Genomic DNA, 17,425 nt, shown 5'->3' on the forward strand with positions numbered 1-17,425 from the left:
GAGAGGAGGACTTACCTTTTATACAGTAGCAGGTATTAATCTGAGAGACTGTTTCTAGAAATCTGTGTTACATTACCAAAAGTCAGGAAGATCATAATCTTTAGACTTTCAGCAAGATCACATCACCACATCCATTGTGAGTGCTAGTTAGATATGTAGGAGCCTGCTTTTTTACATCCAGTCTGGTTGTACTTCCTGCTGGTGTGCTTATAAGCAAGTATTTGGTGTATTTTTTGTACACATTAAGATTCCTTGATGACCATGGCGTAATATTAATAATTTAATAACTAAATAAATTAATTAATTGATTATTATCCTTAGATGTGTTTTCTCCTCTAAAGACCAAAAAAAATTCTTTGTGCATGTATGGTATGTGTTTGGAAATGAACTTTAACTGTAATATTATCATCATTCTGTTCATTAGTAAACATAGTGGCCTGTTATGGTCTCAAGTCATTGCTTGGCTGGTCTTCCTGGCAGTTTCCTTCCTCGAGGGATGCATTGAAGAATCTGTCAGGGTATCCTTGTCCTTTCTGTTCTGTTTACATGCTGTAATTATTTTTGTCTATATTGTTGAGTATACTGTATCATATGTGCCATATTTTATTTTTTCATCTGGTGTGGTTATGATAAATTTCATTTCAGCTGATGTAGGCCATTGTTTCTCTTATTTTTTGATTGTACTGCCTTCGCTCCCATAAGTATTGGTCTCATGTGCATTCATTTTGGTATGCCTCTGTACTTTTGTCAGATTGAAAACGATGATTAATTATTCTAAAATGCTTCTCTATATTTGAATTTTTTTTTTTCTTTGTAAATTAGACTTTAACCAAGATAGCTGATGCACTTTACTTGTTTGTCAATTGTATTATCAATATTTTCAATACATATTTTACTACAAACTGGCTCTTTTCCTTGAAAGGCCATAATTTTAGTTTTTATAGTTGATATTTCCATATTAAAATTTTGAGCAGTATGATTTAATTGGTATACAGAATACTACAATTCATCTTCATTATTGGCCAGAAGTACTTGATCATCTGCATATAACAGTGTGTCAAGATAGCCATCACTTTGTAATGGAATATCTTCACACACTGTCATTCTCTAGTATCTGATAGTTGCAATGATTTATTAGTTTCTGATTTGAGATTTAATTTCCCACTTTGACTGTTATGCAGTTATATCTATAAAGATTGTAAATTGCTCCATTATTTAGTTTGGAGTTTCATCATCAGCAGCAAGTTCTAGCATTTAAGCTTATACATTGATTATTCTTTTTTTGCTTGTTTGTTTGGTTCAGGAAATGACTGCAGAAAAAGATCATCAGTGAGTATTTCTAAAAGTTGATTTCACACAGTCAAAAGTTTTCCTGTAGTCCATAAAAGCTACATTGTTCATTGTTGTTTCATTGAATCCTTTGTGCTTCTCAACTTTTAGTTTCAAGAAAAGTAACCATTTGTACAGGAAATGGATTCTGCCCTTGCAGAATCCATTTATTGTATTCATTGTAATGATTGTCCAGTTTGTTTTTTATAATTTTGAGCATATGTTCGTCACTACTATTTGTAATATAATGTAATACATATATAATATGTATTGCCTTATTTATGTATGTATGTAGGGTGAGGAAGACAAGCAGCATATGAAAAATAATATAAAATTAAAGTGTAGTAAGTGTGAAAGATGGTGGTGTTTTGGAAGATGGTGTTGATTGAAGAAGATAAGTGTCAATCAAGAGTAGGTTGTTTGGGGAGAGAGAGATGTGCTGAAAGAAGTGGAATGTGAGAAATGAGTTCAAAAGCATGAAAGAAGAAACTGGAAACAATGGATGTGAAGTGAATGAGAGAGTACGAGTGAGAGAGAGTTGTGGTAATCATAGAAGGAGAAAGAGAGAATAGGCGAACCAGGGAATGAGAAGGAAGGCAAGACAATGCAACAACCAGGGATGGAGAGATGATAGAAAGGCAGGTAAGTGGGAGAACAAGGAGAGAGCGAGATGGGGGGGGGGGGGGGGGTGCAGGTGAGCAAGGAAGGAAGGAACAGACTAATAAAAGGTGTGATGTATGGAGATTCAATGATCTGTGAAGTGGATTGCAAGAAAGAATGCTAGAGCCGTGTTTGCCTGGAGGAATGATAGTGTGCCAATGGCAGTTAAGTGAGGTGAAAGAATGGATAAAAGATGGTTGTGATGGCAGATATATATAACTTGAGAGGCAGTGTGAATCGGGTGTTGAGAGATTTAAGGTTCATGCTTAAGGTTGCATGACAGAAGGAAGATAATGATATGTTACCCAAGTATGAAATGCACAGCTGAAGAGAAGAGCATCAGTGATGAATATTACGATAGCCAGAATGTGTCAAAACAGGGGCTTGGATTATGTGAATACTTGAAGTGCATTTGAGGACAGAAAGGAACTGAACTGCATGCTAGAGATGGCTTACATTTGAATAAGGAGGGATGTATGTATCTGGAGTTATTCACTGCAGTGCAGGGAAACTAGAATTATGAGAGACTTCTGGACAATGAAATTCCCACCTAAAGACAATCACAAACATTCATGCCCACAGTGTGTTTCAAACCCACAGCCTTTTGGTTGGAGAGCTGATTTACTAACCACTCTGCCAACATATGGTGTGAGGCAGGCAGGACAGGATATTTGGTGGGGTATTGCTATAAGCCAAGGAGCATAGAAGGGGAAGAACAGGAGATGGTTAGGCAGTTGAGTGCTTAGTGAGTGCAAAAAGAATGGTCGTTATGGGAGATTTTAACTACAGTAGTATAAATTGAGGAAAGGAAATTGCACGTACTAGTAAGGGAGTGGAATTTCTGGAATTCTTGAGGGACAAATGTCTTAGGCAATGTGGTAGAAAGAACATTAAGTTCAATAGTTTTGGATATTGTCATAGCATCAGAAGACTGATTGTAACAGAGATAGCATCTCTGCCCCCCAGTTGAAGAGAGAGTGATCATGTGGTTTTGACTTAGAGGATGAATAGACATGTAAGAATATTGAAGAGAAAGGAATTTGTGGCATAAGGCATCTTGGGACATTTCCATGGATGGAGGAAGGGCAAGATTATCATAAGTACATGGGAACTAGTGAAGAAATATTTATTGACACTAATAGCAAGTTATACCTCATGAAAAAAGAGAACACGGTTTGGTGTAAAGTGGTTGACAAACAATATCAAATGGGAACTGCAGGTGAAAAAGAGGTTATATAAAAGATATAAGGAGAAGGGTGGACAGCAGATGCATGAAAAATATAAGATTCAGGCTAGGACAGTGACTAGTATAGTAAGAAAGGCAAAACTATAATATGAGAAGAGATTGGCCCTGAGATCAAAAGACAATCCTAAGGAATTCTTTCATTATGTGGTCAGTAGGAGGAGGAATGATTGTGTGGAATATTGACATTGTTTGACAAAGATGGGAGTAGAGTGACTAATGTTGAGGACATAGTGAAGTTGTTTATTGAACACTTTACTGGAGTATTTCATCTTGGAGAAGTAGGTTTTAATACTGGAGGGATGGGATAGATTCGAGGTTTAGAATTGCAAGAGGGGAGAGAGTTTTAAATACTAAGTACTCTGGATGTTAATAAAGCAATGGGATGGAATGGGATTTCATCATGGGTTTTGAGGGAATGCTCAGAAGAACCAATAGCTCCATTGACCTGACTTTTCAGTCAGAGTCTGGCTACAGGAAAGGTGCGATAATGTTATCTGTAAGAGTCAACATGGGTTTGTTAAGAGGTACTCTTGTTTTAGTATTCTGATTGTCTTTTATAATAAAGTAACAAGAACGGTTGATGAAGGAAAAGCATATGTTGCCATTTTTTGGATTTTACAAAGGCATTTGACAGAGTACTACATAAGCTGATATTTAAGTTACAGCACATGGATTTAGATGTCAGGTTAGTGAATTGGTTTGGGTATTGGTTGTCTGATAGACAGAGAGATTTTTATGAGGGGAGCGGTATCAAGGAAGCAGGTTACAAGTGGGGTCCCACAGGGCTCAATACTGGGACCTGTATTGTTTAACATTTATATCAATGATATTGTCACTGAAGCAGGGTGGAGGAAGATTCAGTTTGCAGATGTGAAGTTGAGAAGGATTATTAGTAATGGTGCAGATATGTTAGCCCTTCAGGAGGATTTGAATAAGCTGGAGAGATTACTAAATGAATTACTTAATTCAACTAAATGTAAAGTCTTGAAGTTTGGGATACATATTGGAGGCTGCATACTCTGGAGGAAGTAGAGGAGGCAAGGGATTTTGTGGTGATGATTGATAGAAACCTGATGTTCATGGGGACATATTGTGAAAGTGGTGAAGGTAACAAGATTGCTGCAATACCGAGAAGGATGCTGACCAGCAGAGATAGAAGAGTTGTGATTCCATTGTATAAAGCCCTGATCAGACCACGCCTGAACTATTGTAGTCCTCAGGATTTGAAGGGGGATAAATTAACCTTGGAAAGAGTATAGTGGCAGTTAACAAAAATTAATTACCGTGTGATGATACAGTGTAAGTTCCCTTTTACGGGAATGTACGGCACCATCTAAGTCCCCCCCCCCAAATTTTATTCGGGCTCTGGAACCTGCATAGCTGACGAATCGGGCCTATGGCTTGGTCAGTATTCCTGACAGTAATCCGTGTGTGTCCACGGCCGGTTTCTTGCTTGCAGGATGAAAAACCCCAGATAAACTGCGGGGGAAAACCCTGCTGTCCATGCCCAAGACCGGCTAACTTGGCTATGGCTGAGGAAGATCCTTAAGCTCCTCACATCGTCAACGAGAATCAAACCTAGAACACCCCTTCCCCAGGCATATGGTTGCGAAGCACAAAGCCACTAGGCTAACCGTGTGGACAATAAAAATGATATTAGGACTGTACAATGTTAGTTGTTAGGATAGACTGGAAGAAAGTTTTTGGTAGATAGGAGAGGTGATATGATTAAGATATTTAACCTCTCAAGAAGTAGTACAGGATTGACACTGAGGAGTTCTTTCATATGGTACAAGGGTACATCCATAGAAGTTGGGAAAGAAAGTCATGAGCAAGAGAGTGAGGAGTGGCTTCTTTTCAGAAGGTTGTTGAAGTATGGAATGCGTTGCCTGATAGGGTGGTTAGATCTAGCACAAACAGTGAATGAGTTCAAGGAATAGCATGATAGACCTTTGTGTTGTCTAGAATGGGCCTCCCACAATGAGTCTTGTGACTCCATGAAGGTCTTGAATGACGAGAGTAATAAATTTTGTGACAACAAAAAAAAATGCTTTGGATGATATATAGCAATTCACTAGACTATATCCTATTCAGTTTAGATTTTAGTAAACCCTCTCAGTTAATATTTATTAACTGCAACTAAAAGAAGCTCTTATAAAAAAAATAAAAAAATAAAAAAACATCACTTTCTAAAAATAAGCTTTTGTAAATATTTTTTTAATTAATAAATATACAAACATTAACAAATTATTTAAAATCAAAAAATGATGACAATGCCAAAAATGTTGCAGAACTTAAAAGTCTACATCTGGAATGTGGCAGTCTCAGGACCAGGATATTATCTTTAGAGGCTGAACTTCAAAAGTATGTATAATTATATTCAACTACTTTTTTTCCTCTCTGAAGTAGCTAAAAATATATAAAAATCTTTACTATTCTAACATCTTTTCATTATTATATTCTGTTTACAGTGTTAGATACAGTTAAGTTTTTCACTTTGGAGGTTTCTGGATACTGAACCAAAATTTTAAGTTCTAAATACTTAAAATGCTGTGCTGTATAGTCAGTTACTTCAGTATTTGGCCAATTCATCATGTTTTTCAGATATTTGGCTTCAACTGAATAAGAAAAATTCCTGTTACATGCATCATGACAAATTCAATGAATTCGGGAAAAGCTCCCCTTATCTTGTGCCACTTCATACAAATGCTTGTTGCATTTGCTATAAGCACTTTCTTTGGTGTTTTTTGTTTATATTATGCAGTCTTAAAAGTTAATTACATTATGAAGTATTAAAATTTAAAAAACAGTATGGTTTTGGCCATATATAATTAAAAAGATATATTTTGAAATTTTACAATTTATGTGAAAATTCAAAATTTGCAAAAGGTAAAATATGCAGAGAACACAATATCTGGGTGACACTGGAAAAAGAAAGTACATATCTATAATTGATCATGTAAAAACTCAAGCATAGCAGTCAATATGTAAAAGCAAAATGAAACTGAAATATCAAACCATAGTGCAAGAACAAGTAAGCAGTCAGAATCTAAAGTGAATCCACTAAAACAGCAAATGCTATTTGATTTTAACAGGCAAAATCTGCAATTACACTGTGGCTGAAATGATTGCATTGGATAACAAGTCATACTCAACTGTTCAAAAAAAAATTTCTAAGGCTAATGAATAAACTTATTCTGCAGTACAATTTCTCAGAGAAAATTTCTTTTGGTACCAGCTACCACGTATTCATCTAAAGAGTTTTTTCAGAAGGAGAAATAATTATGAAGAAACCAGATGTAGGCTTCTCCCAAAAACACCTAAAAATTTCTTATATCATAATTTATCACAATTTAAAATAAAAAGTTCCATTAATATTTTTATTTTGTTATCTGAGGAAATAAGTGCAATCTTTGTTCTGATTTTTTTATGCTGTATTGTTATTTAAATAAATATTCCCTATAAAATTTATTATATTGAAATCGAGAATGTTATGGATCCAACCATATTTAGAAAGAAACTTCAAAGTTTCAAAAATTTACCAAAGAGCTTATGAGAACATAACCTTCATCATCAGAGTTGCCTTGGCTTGTATTTAAAAGACACAAACTCTGTCAACAGCCCATTTATTCACCTTTTATTAGTGCATTAATTAGGTTTTAATACTGGAGGGATGTTGGATATAAAGCCTTTGTAGCTCAGTGTATAGACAAAGCCCTTTGGTTGGAAAGACCTGGGTTCGATTCCTGTCCATGACGTGAGGAACCTTTACATGATCTCTTTCAACTAAAGGTGAATTAACCAGTCTCATACAGAGGTAGAGGGTTTTTTCACCTGGAAACTCTTGTTTTTTTCTTCCTCAGAACAAGCAAACCAGCCCCACACACATATAGATTTACAGTCATAAAATACATACTTAATTCCTCATTAGGAGGGCTTGACCCATCCTAAGGGATGGGGGAGAAAAAAGGGGAAACCCCACACAAAATAATAATCTGGCCGGATATGTGTTAAAGGTTCTTTCTCGTCATAGAGTATACAGAAAACTTAAAACCGCAACAACCTTCTATTGAATCTACCATAGCAATCCTATGTCAAAAAGTTATATTCATCATAAGGGAACTCTTGATGTCTGCATAATTAAATGTTAAACTATAGAACAATCAGGCTTTAATTTGAAATAAATAAAATACTACAATGGAGAATATTATGGATCTATTTGTGTTTTATAGCCAAATATAGAAAAAACTTTCAAAAATTTACCAGAGAGCATATGAGAAAGTTATGTTTTCATAAGCTCTGGTAAAGTTTTCTACATTTGGCTATAAAATGTAGATAGATCCCTAATATCCTCCTTTCAGTATCTTGCTAATGCTAAATTATCAAATCATTCTGCAACTACTGCATATCAGCAGCACTCCTGATTACCCTACCTATCTTTGCATCATCAGCAAATAGCTGTATGTCGCATGTCAAATCCTTCCTGATGTCATTAATGTACAGATTGAATAACAATGGACCAAGGTGGTACATCATGAGGTACGCCACTGGTTATCTTGAATCTTGCAGATTCACTCCCCCACCCCATATATGACTTTTTGATATCTGTCAGCCAGTCATCCTCTTATCCATACCAATAGTTTATAATCCAATCCCATATTCTCTCATTTATTCAACAGCATTCCCTGCTGTATTCTGTCAAAAGCCTTAGCAAAATCCAAAGATATCATAGTGCATCCATTTCCCCTTGTCTAACTCAGTGATAACATTATTATAGAATGTGAGCAAGTTGCTAAAAAATGACCTTCCTTTTGTAAAACCCATTATGGATTCATTTGCTTATTTTGCAATGCCAAAATGAAAACTTTTTGGCTCTTCCCTGATGTTTACGCACAGTTCACTTATGAAAAATAAATGCTCTGATACAGGATTGCTTTGATATTGAATGAGAGTTTTTGTCATCTTACGGTTTCTGTCTGATCTCTGATAACAACCAAAAAGTTAGATTCATCATAAGTGAACTCTTGATGTCTGCATAATTGAATATTAAAGTATAGAACAATCAGACTTTAATTTCAGTTTCGAAACAGCTATCAGACCAGCAAAACGTTAATCAAAAAATCCTTAATAAAAGGCAAATATATGAATGTCTGGGCAGCACGTGTCTTAAACCTAAATGCTTGCCCTACTTAAAATTTAAGTAGGGCAAGCTAAGGCAACTCTGCTGGGTTGTATTCTCGTGAGCTCTCTGGTCATTCTTTTTACTCGCGTAATCACATTTTCATGTGGTTAAATGGTTAAGTGAAGTATGTTTCTACATATATTTTTCAATCTTTCTTCATTTTGCAATTTGGCCAAAGCACCAAATATTTGGCTGAGGCATGCTGAATTGAATTTTCAGCATTCTGACTTAAATTTTATAAACATGTATTAATTTTTTTTTTTTTTTCCCCGGTTTTTAATGGGTATTTTTTTTTTCCAAAAACTAAAATGGTTATTTATAAAATTTAATTCGGTATGCTTCTGCTGAATATTCAGTGCTTCAGCCAAATCCTGGTTTAGCAGATCTCTAGTTCTAAATACAAATCTTTGATTTTTCTCCTTTCATCACTATTTCATTTTCTTTACCTTTTTTAATAAACATTCTTTGGATGTATATTCTGTTATTTTATTATTGTTGTTGCTTTAAACATGTTGAATTTACTATCTGTGGAATGTTCAGATATATTGCTTTCCATCTTTCTGAGCTATATTTGAAGTCTGTTGTTTCAGAATAGATACATATGCTGTAATGTTTGTTGAAAATAGAGATGGAAATGAAGACCTACATGAAATTGAATTGAACAGATGTAAAATTTTTACCTTAGCATCTGAGGCATCTTCAGTACATTGACAATATGGAACACAAATGGAAATAACAGAAGTTTTTTAAAAAGCACCACCATAACTTAAGTAAGATAGCAATTTTTTTTTTTTAAATTATATACATCTTAAGGTTTCTGTCTGATGAGAACCAACAGTTTCGAAACAGCTAATAAATAAGACAATAATTGAAAATTTACAGAAGACTGATACTATAAATTTTTCATAAGGGGATAACTGAAGGCCATCAGATCTGTTTAATTTCAGATGATGTAGAAAGACTCCACAGCTGTCTTTGTTATAAACATTCTATAAGAAATCTATTTGTATGTAAAAGCTTTTTTGTTACTGGATATATGATTTATGTTCCTCGCAATGGACAGCTGCAGATCTACAAGACTTTCCGAAGTAAGACAAGCCACAGGAGCAAAGGATCTAGTAGACAACTGGAAAATTGAGTGAAGGAAGCTTGTCTATTTCTCACTAAAGTTGAAATAGGAAAGAAGTAGAGAAATTTTTCTAGTCATTAGAGAGGACAGCTGGCATGAAACAAAAAAGCTGATTCTTGTTTGCGATCTAAACAGCAGAGTAGAAAATGATTCCCAGACATACATAAATGTTGTTGGAAAAATATGGAGAAAAGGTCAGGTCAAAACTTCAGGAAGACTTTGGGAAGAATGTGGAAAATAAATATCATGAAGATGGTAAAATGGTATAGAGCAGTATTTCCAAAGTGTAGTTTGTGACCCAGTACTAACTAGCCTTTGTCCATATTTACTTTTCTGCAGATCAGTCTTCTCATAGCCAATCTCAGCCTGTGTCCTGTTGCACTACAATAGTGGCATTTGGATAACTTCTTGGATTTCTCTATTTTTTCTACAATTCTTTCCATTTTCTCAATCCAAATCCCTTCTCTGAATGAGAAGGGATTTGGAATGACTGAATATCTGAAATGTTTACCACTGGAATGAGCCTTCATTTCCCACTACACACACAATCCAAAACTGCTATCCACACATGTTTCTGCATAAGTGTGCTAAAAATCACTCCAAAATAAAAATTAAGCATACTGTAAATGGCTCGAATCCAAAAACCCAGCTTAACATTCAGACTTTGCTACACCATCTGTGAAAGAAATTAAAAATCATTAACTAATCCAAACTGGCTTTGTTTAAAACAACAAAAAAAAAAAAACTACTTTTTTCCTTCTCAAATAGCATTCTTTTGGTTCCTTGCTAAGCATGCAAATTTCCTTCCACATTTCTGTCTTTCTTACATCCAGCTCCACTACTCTTGTCATTAATCTTCTCAAGAAAATCACTTTCCATTATATCATGGTATCTCACTGCATGCTTCAGAAAGATTAGAAAAATCCTCACTAATCCAGATAATAAGTCATCTGTTTCAGATGGCATCTCTTCAATTGTGCTAAGACTTCTATTCCAGAATTTTTATAGCCTAAAAAAGTAAGCATTGCCAACCTGGTTGGCCAAGTGGTTAGCATATCTGATCTTCAACCAACAGGCTGTGGGTTCAAATCCCACCATGGGCATGGATGTTCACAACTGTCTGTAGGTGGGAGATGAACTTCATTGCCTGGTGTGAGATAGCCACCCTGCTTGTTAGAAGTCTGAAATGGCATGAAAAAAAGTTCCATATTTAGTCTCTAGAGGAGGATTTCCAGATTATGTAAAAAAGAAATTTAAAAAATACAAAAAATATATATAATTAATTTTAATTAATCTTTAGGCTACCCACGGTACTATAGGTTTGTGACCCTTCGTGGGTGGGAGTTACATTTAAAAAAACTGACACTCAACCACCAGCATGGGAATGAGTATTTATCTGACCTTTTTTTTTAAAAAAAAAAAGAGAGAGATAAACATCAGCCATCAAACTATTTATTCATTTCTCTCACATCATTACTCCCAAAGTAATGTAGAAGGTAATTCATGGTCAACTTCTTCACTACCTGGAGGCCCCATCAATTAGTAATCACCAATATGAAGTCTGCTACTTTTGCTCCACAGTAGATCTATCCAAATCATGTCCATCTTTTCACACAAAGCCATGGAAATGTTTAGGAAAACTTATAGTTGTCTGTGAAATTTCTATGACATGAAATAATCTGGCACAGAGGCCTTCTGAGTTTTTTATGGTCTCATACCCCTCCCCCACCTACACACACACACCTTTTGTGACTGTGTGGTCATACATTGCCATGTAGTAGATGGTTACTATCAACCAGTTTCTCTATCAAAGCCATGCTGCTTCCTCCCCATAAATCCACATTCTTTCTCCTATACAGCATTGACTTCTCACTAACCTGAAATCCTATTTATGGTTTTGCTGATGAGAGTACACTTCTTTAATCTTCTTTGTTTGAGAAATCTTGTGGTGCTGAAATATCATTATAATGCTGATTTCCTCAACATTCACAAGTGGGGTAAAGGTGAATTTTCATGATATCAAAACACAATCTTGTCTTATTTCTCTGAAGAAAGATCTTACTAAATTTACTCCACTTTTCTTTTTGATAATATTCTGATCTCTAATCTAATATTTTCTTGACTTTCAAGTTACATCTTTCACATTAGTTACCCCCCCCCAAAAAAAAAAAAAATCTGGTGTGTTTTTGATCAGTAATTTCATGCTGCAAATACATCAATACATCATATTTCTAGCCTTCAAAAAATAGTTAGGAATGAGCAGGGCTGGCTTAACACAGTAAGCAGATGACGTGTCGCATTGGGGGCACCTTCTTCGAGGGGGACTGAAGTGAGTAGAAAAATAAAAACACATTTTACTATTAGCGTTTATTAAATGTGGATATGCACCAAATACATTGTAATAAATACTGGGACTTTTGATAACATTTAGCAAAAAGGGCAAGTTGTTTTTTGTTATGTGTAGTATAGAGCTGGCGGAAGCACTAGACAAGCCGGGCACTTGTCCAGGGTGTCATGTTACAGGGGGGGGCCTTGCACTACTGACTTTCTTTTCTTTTCTTTTTTTTTTACATGCAGCGCTCATTCTTCAGTTAGGACGTGAGGTGCGCACTTCCTAACTGAATCCCACGTCCGGCTTAATAAACTCTATTACAAAGTGACATTTGGGCATTGCTTGTAAATCATCGAATTGTTGATTGCTAAACACACAATGAATGTGTAGTTAATTCACACTGAGGTAAGTAGTTCCAAAATTTGACCTAAGGCTTTACAATTCAAAGAAAAAAAAATTTTATTTAAATTTATTTTTTGTTCAGTAGATTTTTTATTTCAGAATGGAACTTCTGGAACTGAATTATAAATAACTACTCTAATTTTCTACTGGTGTGAAATTTTTCACAGACAGTATTCAATATCTATTACTTCATTTTACCGTTTGATAAAAGAAGTGAGCCAATAATATTGTTGTATCCACTGACATAGATATTATACTTCTGATTCTGGACTATTTCTTTGCAGTCTACAATCATTTGTTCAGCTGTATGTTGACATTATTCTAAGTTGTAGAAATTCTCTTCTATATTTTCACCATATAAAAACCATTTACATGTATATACAACAAAAAAGTTCAGTGGTGTTAGTGGTTTTTTTTTCCTTAAAAAAATCCAAATATGATGATTTTACTGCTGCTGGAAAAAAACAATGTCTTAGAAATACAGTAGAATCTGCTTATTGTGATCGTGGATAATATTATCAATTGACTATTGTTATCAAAATCAGTCAGTCCCAAAACACACCATTTAAAATGAATTAAAAAATAATCCGTCTATTATTATTATTATGTGACACCTCCAGGGAGTCCAAAGACTCATTGAGGGAGAGTGTGCCAACAGAATCAAACGATTGATGCTGTTGAAACTAACCGTGCTCAAACTTGCTTAGCTTTTTGCATGAGCCATTAGTAGCAGAGACTTTACCAATTGACCAACCTTTTAATCAAAAGGTTGGTCGATTGTAATCAAAGTTCCAGTTATTGTTATCAAAATCCTCGAATGTTTAGCCTTTGCATCTCAGAATTCTAAGAAATAAGGGTTAATCAAGAGAAAATTTGACAAAGAACATTTGTCGAAATCTGACTTTCTTGCTGATCTTCCTTTAATCCCCAGGCAAATGCAGGTGTCTAATCTTAATCTTCCATAAATCTTAAATCTTCTAGGCAAATGCGGGGGGGGGGGGGGGATAATACAGTCTAATTGTGATTTTTTTCAGTTTATTTTTGTGCCCTCTTTCCGTAAGTGAATTTGACTTTAAGCACTTGTTAAAACAGCCCTTGGCATTATGGCAGAAGCAAGTAAAAAACTTAAAAATTTATCTTTTCAAGAAAAGCAAAGAATTTTGAGTGCTATGATAAGTTGCCCAAAATGAGGCAGCGCAGTTGCGGCTGTACATTTAAAAATTTCACAACCACTCTTGTGTAAGATCTTAAAAAACAGATCAAACATTGAAACTTCAGCTCTTACTAATGAGAACATGGATCTGAAGCCAGCCCAATCTGGTAAGGATACTCAAGTTGAATCAGCATTAAAAATTTGGTTTAGTAATGTTCGTGAAAAGAATGCTTCAATTAATGGGCCTTTGATGCATGAAAAAGGCAGAACTTGCAAAAACAATGGGCAAAGAAAATTTCACTGCAACTGACAGGTGGAAAAAACGAGAGAATATTGTATACAAGCATATTCATGGTGAAGAAAAAAGTGCTGATTTTTTATCAGCTAATGGGTGGATTAAGACTGAGTGGCCAACAATTATTGCTGAATATTCTTCCAGGGATATTTACAATGCAGACGAAACAGGACTCTATTTTCATGTAATGCCTGAGCATAATTATTTGTTTAAAAATGAAAGTACTGCACTTAAAGGACTTAAATCTTCAAAAGAGCGAGTGATAGTTCTTTGTTGTGCTAATATAAAAGGTGAGAAAGGAGAGCTCCTAGTGATTGGAAAAAGTAAAAATCATCGGTTTTTTAAAGGTGTTAAAAGTTTGTTTGTTGACTACTGTTCTAGTGCAAATTCTTGGATGACTAATGACATTTTCAACAATTGGTTAGTTAAGTGGGATGTTAAATTAAAGAACATCAAAGTAATTTTCTTCCTTCGAACACAACATCGTTAATTCAACCATGTGACCAAGGCATCATACGAGCTTTTAAGCTTATTATAGCTGAACCTGATTATATAAAAGACCAATCTGATTCAAGTGCAATTGCAAAAAAAGATTTCTCTTCTTGATGCATTGCATTTGGTAGCAATGTCATGGAAGCAAGTCTCAGAGAAGACTATTAAAAACTGCTTCCAAAAAGGTGGATATTTTATAGGTTTCATTTTTGGGAAAATTCCCATGTTGAATTTTTTTAAAACAAATTCTGAAACTCCTTCTTCCAAAGAATTTGAATATCATACAAATGAAATTTTTGATAAAACCCCTGACGGTATGTCAAAAGAAGAATTTGAAAATTGGTTGGATATTGATAACAACGCTGAAGTGGTGGCTACAATGATAGTGTCGGAAATATGTTAAGCTGCTTCTGATGAGAACTTTAAACTAATAGAAGAAAATGAACCTAATACAAGTATAGAATAACAAATTTTAGAAGCTCCTCCAACCAATGCCCAAATGCAAGTAGCTCTACGAATACTTCATCACGATGTGTGTGCAACGTAGTGCAACAAACCTTGAAAGGCATTATGAGTATAACAATAAATTAAATTAAATAATGTTCATAACAATAAATTGAAATAAATGATGCAATTTTTTATATCCTTTGCTTAATGTTATCATCCGGTTATTGTTATCGAAAAGCAACTGTCCCAAAGTGATCACAATAAGCATCATCTAGACAATACTAGACAATAATCTTCTCAGCTGGAGGTAAAAACTGAAAGCTTAGATTACTCTCATTGCTACTGAGAAAGAAAGAAAGAAAGCTCACTTCTTAAGAAGTCACACTAAAGAGCCTCAAGCAATAGTGCATAATACATCAGCAATGTCTTGTTTTGTTTTCAATTATATCCTAAATAGAAATACCGATATTTCTTTTACAGTCTGATACAATATTGATGTCAAAATAATTACTTAATTTATAATAATTACAATTTCACTTTTATTATCGAAAACTCATAAATTATTTGATGCAGTTATTTAAGAAAGAAAGAAATATTTGAATTTTAAAAAAAAAGTGCATATGTGTTGCATAAGCGTTCAGCTTTTTCTGTGCACCCACTTATTCATCCTGCCAATGTTTAAAACATTCACAAGACAATTGCTACAAACGTGAATCACTTGGGGAGCATACTCATACATTTTAGTGTAAAATTGTAGTAAAAGTATTTCTACTTCTAAGTATAACTACTTTGCCACCTATCTCAACAAGTGGTAAATGTCTTTTCCAAATATATGGTGATTTCTTCTTTGCACTAAAAGAAAATGCCAGATAAGAAGAATATTAATAAGAATAGTATTTTCTTTTTCATTTAGTGAAGATTTCAGAATGAAGTGTGATTTTTAATGTATTTTGTGTGTTTTTTGAACAGCAAGTGCACGTGATTATTTTCTTGCTATTTTTGTTAACTACATCGGAAATTATGAGAATGACTAACTGTAGCGGATTTGTAACATTAATGGCCTCTTGACTTAGAAGAGGTGTTTTTTTTTTTTTTTTTTTTTTTTTTTTTTTTTTTTTTTTTTAATGGAGTAAACTTGGAGTTTCCTCCATTGGGAAATTCCAAGTCAACATTTTGGCTGTTTGCAAGATATATACGCGTATGTTCATTTTGTAAGATGTGTTACAGAAAATATTGTGGAAATTATTTTCGTGCTAATTTCCGGACTTGTGTTAAACAGTTGTTAAAATATTCTGGGGGAAAAATGCTATCAAGCAATATTTATGGCAATAAATAAGGTTTTAATGTTACTTTTTATTTTACCTTGCACTACTATGATGTATGGAAACATGCATGTCACATTGTTATATTTACAGATTTAGATATACTGCTGCTGTTTGAGAACAACTTTTTCTGATTTTATGAACAAGACATGTTAACTTGCATGACATTCTTATTTCAAGGCTAATTTTAAAATATCGCAAAATTATAGTCAGTAGTATTTCAAATGAACTCAGTTGAAAAACGAAACAAATTGTTATTATTATTGTTATTTGTAGAATGCTAATTTCAATAATAATAATGCGGTTTCTTTACATTGTAAAATAACCTTACCTCAGTGGAAGCAACATAAATATATATATGATGAAATTATCTGAGACATGTTCTATACACAATTGATTAAAATTTTGTTTTGAAGTATACCATCCCCTCTACTACGACCACTGATAGTAACTGAATTATAAATATCTACTTTCTTCTAATTTCGTATTTCATACTTTTCACAGTATGTACGCTTCACATTTGATATGATTAGATTTTCATATTATTATCTATAAAGCAAAGTCATCAAAGCACAACCTTCAGGCAATCTGTGAAGTATTCTACAAAATTTGATTTTGAATAGAAATAAAAATAACATAATTTGAAACATCGATGTGATAGACTAAAAATATAGAAATTATTTTTATTTTTGTTTGCTCCTTTTATTGTACAATTTTTAATGCCAGGACAAAATAAGACATCCTTACATACTTTCTTTACTTAAATATTGCATTATCTTGGAGAACCAACATAGTTTTTTAATTTTTGTGCTAATTTTGTCTAATCGCTTTGTCGACAATACATTTTATTTCTTCTCGAATAATTATCTTGAATTAAGTTCTTCGAGAAGAAATAAAATGTATCGTCGACTAAGCGATTAGACAAAATTAGCACAAAAATTAAAAAACTATCTTGATTCTCCAAGATAATGCAATATTTAAGTGAAGAAAGTATGTAAGGATGTCTTATTTTGTCCTGGCATTAAAAATTATACAATAATAGGAGCAAACAAAAATAAAAAATAAATTCTTTATTTTTAGTCTATCACATCGGTCCCAACCGGTGGTATGCGTACCCCTGGGGGTACATGCTGGGCCATTCAGGGGTACATGAAAAATAATCAGTGGCAGAAAAACCTCATTTCCACTATTTTACATTAAGATAGACACTGAACAAAAGTGTCGGTATTTAAAACAAGGGGTTCAATTTATAGAAATGGGTTTAAAAGGGGGTACACAAGTGGGAAAAGGTTGGGAACCACTGGTTTGTCAGATATAACTAAAAGTTCAGCTGCCCAGCATAGAACAAGAAACTGCGTTTTTTTGTTATAGGCAACTGAGATGCAGCTATGATCGCGAGATAATCTGGTTAAGTTTTCTCTTCAGTGTGAAGGATT

The 17,425-nt window shown here is 34.1% G+C and overlaps 1 protein-coding gene across 3 annotated transcripts in view; it reads left to right on the forward strand.

The window, feature by feature from the left end:
- Slmap (Sarcolemma associated protein) overlaps window positions 1-17,425 on the forward strand; it is a 545,241-nt gene that overhangs the window by 460,006 nt on the left and 67,810 nt on the right. For all 3 annotated transcript variants that reach the window (XM_090409867.1, XM_090409869.1, XM_090409868.1), the window contains one exon: window positions 5,527-5,599. In XM_090409867.1, the coding sequence (XP_090265993.1) occupies window positions 5,527-5,599 (73 nt within the window). The remainder of the gene's footprint in view (window positions 1-5,526; window positions 5,600-17,425) is intronic.

The sequence above is a fragment of the Typopeltis vanoorti genome, chromosome 20 (genome assembly GCF_054136105.1).
Source record: "Typopeltis vanoorti isolate ZY-2024b chromosome 20, IOZ_Tvanoo_1.0, whole genome shotgun sequence".
In the NCBI taxonomy this organism is placed as follows: Eukaryota; Metazoa; Arthropoda; class Arachnida; order Uropygi; family Thelyphonidae; genus Typopeltis; species Typopeltis vanoorti.